This window comes from Peromyscus californicus, unplaced genomic scaffold, assembly GCF_007827085.1.
Source record: "Peromyscus californicus insignis strain IS unplaced genomic scaffold, ASM782708v3 Scaffold_6__1_contigs__length_162567912, whole genome shotgun sequence".
NCBI lineage: Eukaryota > Metazoa > Chordata > Mammalia > Rodentia > Cricetidae > Peromyscus > Peromyscus californicus.
The window spans coordinates 129,036,111-129,050,211 of NW_026294584.1; the positions used below are offsets into that span (position 1 = coordinate 129,036,111).

At 47.8% G+C, this 14,101-nt stretch overlaps 1 protein-coding gene across 1 annotated transcript in view; it reads left to right on the forward strand.

Moving 5' to 3' along the window:
* Positions 1 to 14,101, forward strand: part of Slc6a11 (solute carrier family 6 member 11) — a 116,741-nt gene that overhangs the window by 88,997 nt on the left and 13,643 nt on the right. Inside the window, exons 7-9 of the mRNA XM_052719144.1 lie at positions 2,144 to 2,247; positions 6,634 to 6,758; positions 12,854 to 12,966. Coding sequence (XP_052575104.1) covers positions 2,144 to 2,247; positions 6,634 to 6,758; positions 12,854 to 12,966 — 342 coding nt within the window. The remainder of the gene's footprint in view (positions 1 to 2,143; positions 2,248 to 6,633; positions 6,759 to 12,853; positions 12,967 to 14,101) is intronic.

Below are 14,101 nucleotides of genomic sequence, written 5' to 3' on the forward strand. Positions count from 1 at the left end.
GTGGCATAACTTTAATTAAACACTCTGTGTTTGTAATTTTAAGTAAACACAAAATAATATGATTCTTATGTGTGGTTTTTTTTTCAAACATTCTTGGTTTCTCTCTATTTCCAAATACCCATGTCTTAGCACACCCTGATCTACCAGCACTACATGTGTGTGCGAGCGCACATGCACGCACACACCCACATGCACACACCCACCATAAATGTGCTCATGGTGTTTCTCCTTAGTGACACTCTAAAGCCAGCCATCCTGGCTTAGGAGAGGTTAACAGACACTCCTGTCAGGGTCAGAAGCACTTCTCATATGTTACCATTGGGTATTTTCACAAACATGAGCACACCCACACAGGGTGGCCTGTTTCATGTGAGCAAATCCTCGAGAAGGGATCGTACCTGGAATGGGGATGTTTTGGGGGTCAGAAGGTTATGGGGCAGTACTGCTAAGTGCAAGAGAAAGCTATGATGGTCTGACAGACCCAGAATCAAACACCAAGAAAGGAGAGTTCTCACTTTAAGAAATGACTTACCAGTCACAGGTGTCTAAAGAAGAAAGACACATGTCACTCCCTATCAATGACAGCAGTCAGGCAGATGTCCATCAGAAGGACTTGGAAGAGAGTCCCATTCTGAGGTAGAGATGAAGCACCAGGATGCAGGGGCTGGTTCTGAACCTGCATGGGGGCTGAAGCTGTATCTCTAGAAGTGGGTCTGTGTGCGTTTCCGCCTATCACGTCCCAGGTGCGTGGTCTTGGGCAGGTTACTTGCCCTTTTTGTTCCTTGGCTCTAGGAGTAGGTTAAGAGCACCCTCTCTCTGCCTTGGGCTGCCTAGGAGTGCTGACATTCCAGGGCACAGCAAGGTGCCTCGCATACCAAAAGTGCCTAATAAAGGCTGCTCCTGTCTGTGTTCAGTGCTGAGTCTCGTCTCCAGGTGGCGCTGGATGCTCAGCCCAAAACCAGCTTGAGTTTCAGCTGTGGCTTTTCTTGGTGACTTCTAGGTGCTGAGTTTTGAGCCTGGGGGCGGGGGGGTGGGTGGAGGGTGGGGGAGGGGGGGGAGTGTACTTGAAAAGTCGGTGTGATTGCCACAGTGTAGGTCACGCTGTCCAGAGGAGTTTTTGTCAGAGGGGACATTGGTGACTAAGAAGCTGCTGGCTGGCTGCACCCCAGGGAAACTGGCATTAGGGAATCTGTTTTGTAAGCTAGCGGACTCACACACATGCACAGATGTGTGGGCACATACACCTCTAGTCTGTACTTGGGGCAGCTTGTGTCAACATCTTCTCTGCACAGACATGAGACACTGTCTTCATGGTGATTTCAATCACCAGGAAAAGGGAGTGTTTTTGGACTTAGGTGTGATGTGGAAAGAAGCAGGACCCGTGCCCAGGGCTCACACTCCTGGTACATTCATCCTCGCTGCGGGCCTGACAGGGTTCTTCCTTTCCTACTTGGCAGATGAGGAAACTAAGCCTTGGGGATATTAAGTTACTTTTCCAAAGTCATACAGCTGGAGCCAGCCAGGGCCCTTAATATCCAAATACCATTTTTTTCATTTGTTTGTCCTTTTTTTGAGACGAGGTCTCACTATGTAGCTCTGGCTGTCCTGGAACTCACTCTGTAGACCAGGCTAGCCTTGAACTCAGGGATTTGCCTGTCCCTGCTTCCCAAGTGCTGGGATTAAAGGTGTGCACCACCACACCTGGTTTTATTTACTTATTTATTTTTTGGAGACAAGGTCTTGCTATGTAACTCTGGCCAACCTAGTTACTTAGACAGGCTGGCCTTGAACTTGCAGAAATCTTCCTGCTCAGCTTTCTTAGTGCTAGGCTTACAGGCTTGTGCCCACAGACTCACTATCTAAATTCTTGTTATGTAGTGGATTACTTTCCACAACCTTTGGAAAAATCTAGACTCTATAAAGGAAATTTCTTTTTAATGAGGTGGTCCCAGGTATATAAATGTTTTCACAGGTGTTCCCAAGAAAGTTAGGAAGTTTGATATTCCTGTCCTAGAATTTCCTTTGGAGAGTGTCCATGGAGCAAGCTCCCTCCTCCCACATCTAATTCTCACTCTTCTTCCATTGGATGCTTCCACCTCCTGCATCTGACTCTCAATGCCCACATTTTTGTGCCCTCCTCCAGGTGTGGGTGGATGCTGGGACGCAGATCTTCTTCTCCTACGCCATCTGTCTGGGCTGCCTTACCGCTCTGGGAAGTTACAACAATTATAACAACAACTGCTACAGGTGAGCCCAACTGACAGCCACAGCTTCCAAAGCCTCACAGCTGTCCACAGTGCAGGGCCCAGAACACAGAGAGCTGCTGTCAGCCCTGCCCCACCCCCAGGATCACAGGGACAGAGCTGGGAAATTACCACCCGCAAGCAGAGTCTGCCCTGGATGTAAATCCAGCAAATCCACCCTACAGCCTCAGTCAGGACCCAATGCCAGCATGTGCAGCATAGGTATATAGACAATAAGTTGCGCATGGTCACACAGTGAATAAGGAACCAAACTGGCTCAACCCAAGTGTTTCCACACCAAGGACCTTGTTTCTGCCTCCTGGGTCTATGGGGCCCTCTCTTGACCCATCTGGAGTGGCTGGGCCCTCCTGGGCCCACAGTCCTCTTGACCTCCTGGCCACATAGGGTCCAGGTAGAGAGGTGATCAAGGCCGTGGAGCCTCGCAGGCCTGCAGCCTGAGTGCCACCATGAGGCTGAGGCCCACAGAAGATCAGGGACACTCAACACACCATGAGACTGAGGCCCATGGAGAGCCAGAGACACTCAGCAGTGTTGGGAGGCACAGAGACGGGCCAGGGAATAAGCTCACTCTGGGGTCCCTGGCTGCAATGACAGTGTTGAAGTCCTTGCACCTAAGAGCCCAGTACTTAGCAAACATAGGTGGATACCTGCTGGTGGATGGACAGAGCATCATCACACTGTGGGAGCCTGGGAGCTCCCTGCACAGGAAGGAGACTTTGGAGTTGTGATGAGCACAGCCAGTTGAGAAGGGACACCCGACCTGTGCCCACCCTATATACCAGTCAGCCACAAAAAGAAACTACCCTAAAGGAAGGAATGCTGATTTGGGGATGTGAAAAGACGGTAGAAAGCTAAAGTGGAGGCCATGGAGAAGGGAGTACTTGTGGGTCCATGTGAAAATCTGCACCATCTCACACTTCTGGAAGGAAAGAGAAAACTATGAAAAATATCATATTAAGAACCTGATTTCTCCTCTTTTGATTCCTATACATCGAAGGTATCTTTGTTTACTGTGGGTACATGTTGCTTTTATGATTAAAAAGAAAACAGAGTCAGGAGAGTTGAGCATATTAGCACACAACACTAGCACGCTGAAGCAGGATTGCTGTGAGTTTCAGGCTAGCCTGGTCTACATAATGAGTCCCAGGCCAGCCTAAGATACAGTGAGACCCTGTCCTAACCCCAGGCCCATCCCAGCAAGGAAATCAAATTAGTGCAGATATCATCTATGTATTATTTAACCCCAAATCAAATATACAAATTATTTATTAAATTAGAAGTCATAATAGTGACGTGTAATATGTTCGGGGGCTTAGACCATATATGTAAGGTTGAATGTGGGTGATTTTTTTTCAACCAGCGACCTAGCAGTGACCTGAAAATGAAGAGCATTCAGCGCGGGTGTGGGGTCGGAGAGGGGCCTGTCCCAACCCACCGCTGGCAGGGACTCAGCAGGCAGGATTTTCCCTCCTCTCCTGGTCGCTCAGTGGAACAAAGCAGATGCCTGCAAAAATCTGTTTCCAGATTGTTCTGCAAACAGGTCTGCCCAGCAGTCAATTAATCCCCTCTCCTGACAGCTTAGTCACCTCTGGAGCTCATGCAAGCCCAGCTCAGCCCCTGCTGACTTCAAAGCCCCAGTTACATAAGCCTTCCCCAGAGGTTGCCGGGAGCTGTCAGGGAAGGACTTGAGAGGGATGGAACAGCCCAGCCAGGCAGGGCCAGCCTCGTGGGGCTGAGTGTGCTCACAGGTGGAGGCTGGCATCCACACACAGAGCTGAAGGGGCCAGACGTCCCTGAGAACTCAAACACAAGAAAGTGATCTGAGAGGCCTATGGGAGAGATTTGCAGAGAGGGACGTTTGCCATCCCCAGCCATATGGTGGCTGAAGGTAACTGCCCACAGTCAGGCCCTGGAAGCCTTGATTCTTAGGAAGTGTCATTTAGCCTCCAGAAAGGGCATCTGAGAGGAGTGACTGATTCCCAACTGTAGTTTCACTGACAATGGGCCCTCACCTCCAGTCTTGGGATTCGGAGGACCAAACACAGGGCTGGCACACCATGGCACCTTAAACATGATGGGAGAAATCCAGAAGGTAGAGAGCATGGAGTAATGCTTTCCTCTCCAGACCCTTCCATCCCTGCAGCTGGATACGTTAGGACGGTTTGGGCTTTGGAGAGGATACAAAGGGCACCTGTGACTGGATTTTGGACAGTAAGATACTAGCTAACGTGTAAGTGAGTCCCTGCTGCCTCAGGAATAATGTGGTCCTTTCCTGGCTTAGGCTGAGTTTCCTCCATAGTAGAGGCAAACGGGGCTTTAGGTAGTAGTCAGGGTTAGCAGTTCAGTTGGCATTCACACTGTCAGAAGAGGTCTTTAAAGGGACCTGTACCACTCATCTGCTGCCGTGGTAGTTAGTGTTCATGACAAGTAGCCCTGGCTCCAGGGACTGAGCATTTGTGTTCATACTCCTGGGCTGAGGTTAGCTAGGGAAACTGTCCTGGCTGTAAGTGGGTGGGTTTGGCCTCAGGTCAGGCTCAAAGCTGTTCTTTGTGTGTGCATCCTGCAGTCCAGGCTTGAAGGGGCTGCCATTCCCTTGGGAGTTCTTCCTGTGGGGGGAAAAAATCACAAGAATGATAGAAGACAAGTCCAGTTAAGAGGACACTAATCAAATGTCTGCATCATGTCAGCTAATGCCCTTACTGTCTGAAAGTAGGTCACATAGCTAAGCCCAAACCAGTGGACCCGGGTTTCCATTCTGCCCCTAGGTGGGGGGATTAGAAACAGCCCATGACAGCTAGCCATGGTAGCACTTGCCTTTAATCCTAGCGTTCAGGAGGCAGAGGCAGGTGGATTTCTGTGAGTTCGAGGTGAGCCTGGTCTACAGAGTGAGTTCCAGGACAGCCAGGACTACACAGAGAAACCCTGTTTTTTGAAAGAAAAAAAATCCATCCCATGAGGCCCTGCTACCAAATGCTTTCTATCAAGGTCAGTCACAAAGAGAAGACCTGCAGGGAGAATCACAGCCCCAGGCTCCTGACTCCTTGTCTAGTGCTCTCTCCACTGTGCCCTCATTACCAGGGTCGTTGCTGCCTTGTCCCCAACACTGCTGTTACCTTTGGTTCTCTTACAAAAAGCACAATGCACGAAGAAGAGAGGAAAGTTCTCAGTCCTGCACACAATAGCTGCAGAGCTTCTGGGTAAGCCAGAGTGTACTACAGATGGGGGGCAGGCTGAAGGGGTGGTAAGAGAACCAGGGTGCTAGCTGAGAGAGGTGCTCTGAGCCTCACCCTCCAGACCACCCCAGCCTCAAGCCCCGCCCCAGCCTGTTGGATGGCCAAGGCAGATTTTTGTCCAATGGAATACAAGAAGATGCTCTGTGCTGTCGGCAGGAGGCTCCATCCAGTAGGAAGGGGTCTTTTAAGCTCCAGCTCCTGGGCCAGGAGCTAAGGCCACAATGTCAGTCCACTCTGGGACACTATTTATTGGTCAGGACCACCCAAGTGCACCTCCCGCACAGAGCAAGGCGCTGACATGCACAGTGATCTGAGTTGTGAGCCCACACTACAGAGGCTGAATTCTAGAGCCTGTGGTAGGGTGGGCCAAGACTCTGGGCCATTACCCTCATCTTCAGAAAACTCCATCACTTGTTGTCTGTTTTCCCCTTGGTTGGGGCTTTACGTTGGTGCTTCCTTGCTGGTGAGCAGCTCTCCTGAGCAGGTCAAAGCAACAGCTCTGGTCGGTCTCCTCCATGAGCTGGCCACTGAACAGAACCTGAGTAGAGCAGAAAGCAGGGCATTGCTTGGAAATGAGCTCAGCCAGGATAGGTGCCACCACAAAACCTCTCCCCTGCTCAGCCAGGAAGGTGCCACCACAACACCTCTCCCCTGCTCAGCCAGGATGGGAGTCACCGCAAAATCTCTCCCCAGGAAGCTGCTGGAGCTGCAAGTCTATGGTCCTTAGTCACTCACCTGGCTTCTCACATGAAAGCTTCTCTCACTCTCTGAGCTTTGTGCCTTGGGAGCATGGTCCCCTCCTGCTGTTTGGGGCTTTCTCTCCTTAATCAGATCAGCATTTGTCTTCCAGATCTTCCCTCTCTTGGAGTACAAAACCAGGCCCCTTTCTTTCTGTCACACCCCTCTCCCTGCGACCTACCTTGTCTTCTAGCAATGCAGGGAAAGCTGTGTGACTGTGAGCCAGCTACCCCCGCCCCCCCTCTGAACCACAAATACTTCATATGGAAAGCTGAGGCTGTCAGTGTCCGTGCTTCTCTGCCTGCCCCACAGTGTGCCCTGGTCTCAGATGGGGAAAGTTCCAGCAGCTACCTCTTCTGCCTGCACTGATTCAGGCCCCTCTTACTGCTTCCCCACAGGGACTGTATCATGCTCTGCTGTCTGAACAGTGGCACCAGCTTCGTGGCTGGGTTTGCCATCTTCTCGGTTCTGGGCTTCATGGCATATGAGCAGGGAGTGCCCATTGCTGAGGTGGCGGAGTCAGGTAAGTCTGCAGAGGTGGGTGTGGAAAGCCCAAGGGGTGAGGATAATGTGGCCACTGCGGTCTTCCTGTCCTGGGTTTGTTTCTCAGGATGTGGCCACTCTCTTCATCCACAGTCTATCACCTGCAGGGGAAGCCCTGGCCTTCCTCATTAGGGAGTCAAAGCCTTCATTTACTTCCCAAGTTACTCTGTTTCCTGCTCCCCGACCCCCCCGCCCCCATTACCACTCACTTTGGACATGCTCCATTCTGCACTCAACCCCAAGGTGTCATGTTTACAAAGCAGCCTCTAAGCACAGCCTGAACAGCCCCAGGAGGCTGGAGCCACACCACCCACTTGTCTACCACTGGCCCTCAGTGGTCTCTCTCACTTCTGCACCATATTCCACCCCAGGCCCTTTACACATGCTGCACCTTAGAGAACCTACCTCCCCTCTGCTCCTCCACTCCATTATACATATGGAATCATTACATATGTCACAGCCTAAAGTTGAGGTATTTGAATCAAATATACTATGATCAGGGTGATGGTTCACCATGATGACTCCTTCTTGACTTAGATGGTACATGGATTCTGAAAAAATAGACTGTAATGAAAAGGTGCTATGGGTCCTGAGTATTGAAGGTAGAGATGGTCCTCAATGAGGTTGGGCCAGAGTCAAAGTAGATGACATCAGAGGTGAGCACTGCCTTACACACCCCCTCATACTGTGCTTAGCTCCTCAGCCCATTGAAGGGGCACTCATATACCTTTGCACCAAACAACCTCAGAGAAAAATTCTCTTCAAGTAAACATGAAATGTTTACCATAATAGGTAGCATACTGGGACACAAATTAAATCCAAGATAAGTAGGACCAGGGAAATAATAAAGAGAATTCCTACAATTAATAGAGAATATTTTAAAGGCCAAAAGCTCTATTAGATAAGATGAACAAAAGCCATAATTCCTTGGCAAAACTAACAAGGAAAAAAATTAAAATACAAATTATTAATGTATTACTGACTTTTATGTTGCTACAATAAAATGCCATAACTATAGCAACTTACAGAAGAGTTTATTTGGCTTATAGTTTCAGGGGATAGAAAGTCCATCATGGCAGGAAGGCATGGCATGGTATCAGGAGCAGGAAGCTAAGAGATCACATTTCAACCACATTCAGAAAGCAGAGAAAGCCAGCAGAAAGTGGGGCAAGGCTGTATACTCTTAGATCCCGCCCCCAGTGATGTACTTCCTCTAGCAAGGCTGTACCTCCTAAAAGTTTCACAGCCTCCCCAAACAGCACCACCAACTGTTCAAATGCCCATGGGGGACATTTGTCATTCAGATCAATCCAACTAATATCAACAATGAAAGGGGGCCAGTGCTGTGGAATAATCCTTTTGTACATTGTGAAGAGGTGTTGCTCTCACTGTTTTAATAAAGAGCCAACTGGCCAGTAACTAGGCAGGAAGAGGTTGGGTGGAAAAAACAAACTGAGAGAACACTGGGATGAAAGAGGGTGATGTCGCCAGGAGACACAGAGAGAAGGAAGATGAACATATTGTGTTAAAGAAAGGTATCAAGCCACATAGTAGAACATGGATAAGAAATATGGGTAAATTTAAGTTGTAAGAGCTAGTTAGTAACAAGCCTAGGCTATTGGCTGACCATTTATAATTAATAATAAGTCTCTGTGTGGTTATTTGGGAGCTGGCTGGCAGGATAGAAACTTCCACTTATACATGGTGGCCAAAGTCCAGGGCCACGTACATTCACATAAAGCCTGAGAAAGTATTAAAAAAAAAAAGTGGGAAGCTTTTGCCCTTACATGGTACTCATAAATTTAAGCAGGCAAACACATACACATTATATATATATGTGTGTGTGTGTGTGTGTGTGTGTGTGTGTGTGTGTGTGTGTGTGATGTGTACATATTTTGTATATATATATTTATATTTATATATACATACACACACACACACACACACACACACATATATATATATAGAGAGAGAGAGAGAGAGAGGAAGAGAGAGAGAGGAAGAGAGAAAAGAAGGGCTATACACCACTACTACAACAGTTAGGAGCAGGAATTTCCCACAAACTGGTAAAGAACCGTGCTCCTCCACAGATCAGCAGTGAAACACAAAAAAACTTTCAAGGCCACACTCTCCAGTTGTTGCCATTTTCTTCTCCTATAACAGAAACCTAAGATTAGATAAGTTCTAAAGATGTGGTTTTTTTTTTAAGCTGATAGTTTCTGGAGAAAGGAAGATCTGGTGGCTGCATTATGTGTTTGGGTATCTTATGCAGCACCATCACATGATGTAGGCATCACATGATGTAGGTATCACATGATGGAGGCATCACATGGCAGAAGCCATGTGGCAGTGGGATAGGTGCACAGAAAGAGGGTGGGTCCCACGGAGTGGATCCTCTCTAACAGTCCACCCATGAGAACCACTCCATTCTCAAAAGCACTAATCCAGTCCCCTGAAACACACATTAATCCCTCTTGACCTGGTCACCTTTAAAGACTTAATTGCCTCTAAAAACCCACCTTCCAACACTGCTACCCTGACAAACACATTTGAATATGAAAGCTGGTCATGGTGGTGCCTGGCACTGAACCAGAAGAAGATACAAGATGACGAGGATAGAGACAAACTAACAGAGAAAGCTCACTGTGGTAAACACTGTGGGGAAACATGGAAATAAACTGATTTATGTGTCTGGACCAAGAAGAACCATTGCAGGAATAATGCAAGGTTGGTTTACTGTTAGGAACTCCATTATAGTAGGCACTGTATTCACAGATTAACAAAAAACCTAGTATCTCCATGGATATGGAAAAAAAAGATGTTGACAACATGTAACACCATGTATGTATATTAAAAATTGTCAGAAGGGGATGGAGAGGTGGCTCAGAAGTTATGAATGTTTGCCATTCTTGCAGAGGATCCAGGTTTGGTTCCCAGCACCCACATCGGACAGCTCATAACCACCTGTAACAGCAGCTCCAGGGGATCTGATGCCCTCTTCTGGCCTCCATGAGCACTGAACTCATGTGGTACACATAAACTCACACAGGCAGGGTGCGCACATGCATGTGCACATGTGCGTGGGCAAGCGTGTGGACACACACACACACAAATAAAAAACAATCTTAAATTTTTTAAAAAAGTAATGAAGAAAATATCAATTATAAAGGATATTTTTAAAGTGATATATGTAGAGAGCTGGTCATGGTGGTGTACCCTTAGAAGCCTGAGGCAGAAGGAAGGTGATGCCAGCCTGAGCTACACAGTGAGACTTTGCCCAAAAAAAAGTATGTATTTAAAAGTTAAAAAAGTGAAAAGGTCCTCTATATCCCTCATGGGAGAAAGACAAGAGATGAAAGAAAATACGTGTGGTCAACTGTGCAAAAAAGGTACAGAGAGGCCTGGAAATTAGAGAGAATGGCTACTGTCATGAAGGGCAGAAAAGGGAGGGGGAAGGGACAAGGGTGGGGAGGGGGAAGGAAGGGACAGTACTTCCCAGAGTGTCTTCCTTATTAGCCTTGACCCTGGGTGATGTCTCATATCCCATCCAAAGTGGAGTGGGACCCAAAATGGAATACAAGCTAGGAACAGTGACCTCACTGTGTTGTGGAATGTCAGTGAGTCCTGTAGCCACACTGGGTACTAAGGATCACAGAACTAACAGAGAACAGACAGATGTGATGTGCTGAGTGGGTACTGGAGGCTGAAGAAGAAAAAAGAAAACAATAACTGTAGTGTATTTGTGTCAGAACAGGACTCTGAACTAGAGAGTCTGTTGAATGGAACATGCATGGTGGGTGGACTAAATTGGTAAATGTATATAGAACCTGAGGCCACTGTTGTCCTCTGAGGAGCAGGTACTAGAATGTACTGTATTGGAAGTCACGGGATATGTGTGCTTGGACTCCTGGTTTCCCTGTGTGGGCAGAAACATGTAGACATGCACAAGAGGGATAAATGTGTTGGGGGAGCCACCTGCAGTGACACCCCCAGTTACCACACACCCCCTCATGTCCAGACTTGAGCTTCTAAACATCACTGTCTGCAGCCAGGGCCCCTTGAAGAGGCAATCGGGTCCAGGGCTGGACCAGGACACAGTGAAGCCAGAAGATAAAGCTGTGCTCCAGAGAAGCCTGGGGACACATCAGAAGGATGTAGAACCAACCTGCAGGAGCCCCCAATGGCCTGTGCTGGGACAATTTGAACAGCAAAGTAAATAATGATCATTACTGGATCACAACCCAGAGAAAAGACTGAACACTGAGGAGCCCACAAGGGCATGAACACATCACCTAGTGAGTGGCCTTGCGGACTCCTGATGAATGGGTGTGGAAGGAAGGAGAAAGACCCATCCTCAGGCGAACACCGTCCTAACAATGGCTATGGGAGCAAAGCTCCAGTGGAGGCTGAGATCACAGGAGAGGCCTGAGAAGAGCAGAGTCCTATGTAACCTCCAAGTTCTGCTCCCCGGGAGAGGAAAACCATGCTTCACCATGGAGATGATGCCGACACCAGCCTAGCCAAGGGATGGGGTCACAGCAGCAGCCTACCCTGGTGTTTCTCTGAGAAGGACTTAGGACAATTCCATGGTTTTATCTCATGAGAATTGCTGTATTTCACTAAGATCAAGCATAAAAGATTATAAACACAAACACCTCAGTTTTTATATGCTAGCAACATGTAGTTTGGAAAAATTAAATACTTCAAAGCATTAAAGACAAAAGGGCTGGAGAGGGAGCACAATGGTTAGGAGCACTGGCTGCTCCTTCACAGGACCCAAATTAAATTCCTGGCACCCACATGGTTGATCATAACCTTGTGTAACTCCAGTTCAAGAGGATCCATTGCCTGGATCCATCCCTCTACTGGCCCTGTAGGCACTGCACACAGACATGAATGCAGGCAAAACATTCATACACAGAAAAAATAAATATTCTTTAAAAATAAGATGGGCCAGGAGATGTTCATAATGCCTACATTCCTGTCAGCTAAAAAATGCTCCAATGCAATAAAAAGGAAATGGGCCAATAAAGGGGGGCATTGTGTGAATAGTAAGCACTGAAGGCACCCCAAAACACAGATTAAAAACCAAAGTTATTGAACAATGCACAGTCACTGTAAGGACTAAACCTGAAATAATAACAGTATCAAATGTTGGCAAAAACATGGAGCCTCAAACGTAAAATGACAGAACTGCATGACTGCATTTGAAATCAGTATGTCATAGGTGAAGTGTGTGATTTTCACTGCCCCCCCCCCGCAATTTCATCTTAAATAGTACAAGCAACTTTAATCTAAAATTTAAAACAAAACAAAAAAAAAAAAACTGGAGAGGTGGCTCAGAGGTTAGGGATATGTTCTGTTCTTCAGGTAACAAAATTGCCTGTGACTCAAGATCTAGGGTATCTAGCACCCTCTGCTGGCCTCCATGGGCACTGCACTCAGATGCACACACACAAAACACACACACACACACACACACACACACACACACACACACACACACACAACTTCAAATTAATCTTGTAAATAATAAATGAAAAAATCCTAGCACTAGTTGCCCAGGATGCTGATGAAGGAGGATGTGAAGGTGGTAGGCAGCTAGAGATAACAGGAATACTGTGTATCTTGATGGTGGTTGTGGTGTGAACATGTTTTCAGAATCTACTGGGATGCACATTACACTGGACTCTTATGGTATATGGGTTGTACTATAATAAATTCTTCTACTGCGCACTCCTTGTTTGGTGGCATCTCACTATCCTAAGAACCATTTGAGATAGATTATTCCATTCTTGCTTAGACTCAGCTGATGTCCAGTCCTGGTGAGAATATTTGGACAATATGAAAGCAGGTGGATACAGAGGAAGATCTGTGGGTCAGACATTCCTGGCTTGAACCTTGACCTTTCCAGGCCCTCTGCACAGTGACATACTTTTCTGAAGGTCCATGTTAACACAGCACTGTCGGCAGGGTAGGGACAGGGGATCGGAGTGGGACCTGGGTCCAGTGGCCTGCACCGCTACATCCCTGCAGATGGAAACACTGAGAGTGACCTCTCTCCCTCCCCTCCAGGCCCTGGACTGGCTTTCATCGCCTACCCCAAGGCTGTCACTATGATGCCCCTCTCCCCATTGTGGGCCACCTTGTTCTTCATGATGCTCATCTTCCTGGGTCTGGACAGCCAGGTGAGGGGCAGGAAGAGGGAAAGGGATGGCAGGGGAGGGGACATCTAGGTAATGAGTGGGGGAGGGGAGGGGAGGGGAGAGGCAGGTCAGGTGATGGGGAAGGGACAGGAAGGGAAGAACAGGGACTAGACAGGCCAGGTGCTGCAGCTTCTAGTCCCCAGAACCCTCTCCTAGTCATCGGACCACCAAGCAGCCCTGCCACCTTCTTGGTAGTCATCAATCACAGACATATCTATTTGGTGTCCCGCCCTCTTGTTTACTTCACCACAAATTCCCAATTTAAGTGTTTTGGGTTTTGTTTTGTTTTTAGCTTTGTTTTATTTTTATTTATTTATTTATTTATTTATTTATTTATTTATTTATTTATTTATTTATTTATTTATGTGTGTGTACACACCTGCTATAGTATACATATGGAGTTCAGAGGACAACTTGCAGAGATTACTTCTCTCCATCAACCATGTGGGGATGGAATTTAAGTCCCCAGATCCCAATTCAATTTTTTTTCAAGACAGGGTTTCTCTGTGTAGCTCTGGCTTTTCTGGAACTCGCTATGTAGACCAGGCTGGCCTCAAACTCATGTTGATCTGTCTGTCTCTGCCTCCAGAGTGCTGGAACTAAAGGTGTGCACCACCACTTATGGCCCCCAATTAAACTTTTGAAATGATATCTTAAGTCCTTCCATTCTGACAATTGACTCGCAGCCAGAGGTTCCTGGAAAAGCAGAAACAAGTCCTAAAGAGGGTGGGCTGTGGCTAATAGTAACCGAGGGTCCCCTTGTCCCCATGCCTACCAAACCATGGAACGCTTGGGACACAGGAGAGGCAGTTTCCTTCCTCTGGGCCTGTGACGAGGACTCCATGACATGTTCTTGGCATCCTCTTGGTGCCTTAGCACCTGCATCCAACAGCTGTATGCCCACTAGTCCCTGTGGACTTCTGTCCCTCCCTCTCTCCCTCCCTCCCTCCCTCCCTCCCTTTCTCCCTCCCTCCCTCCCTCTGCAACTGTTGCCCTTGGAGCAGGTCCATTTGCTCTAGGAGTAAGCTGCATGCCCCGTTCCCTCATCCCTCTACACCAGCTTGCACTCCCTCCCTGCTCTCCATGCCCACTCTCATCCTCCCCATGGCCTCCTAGC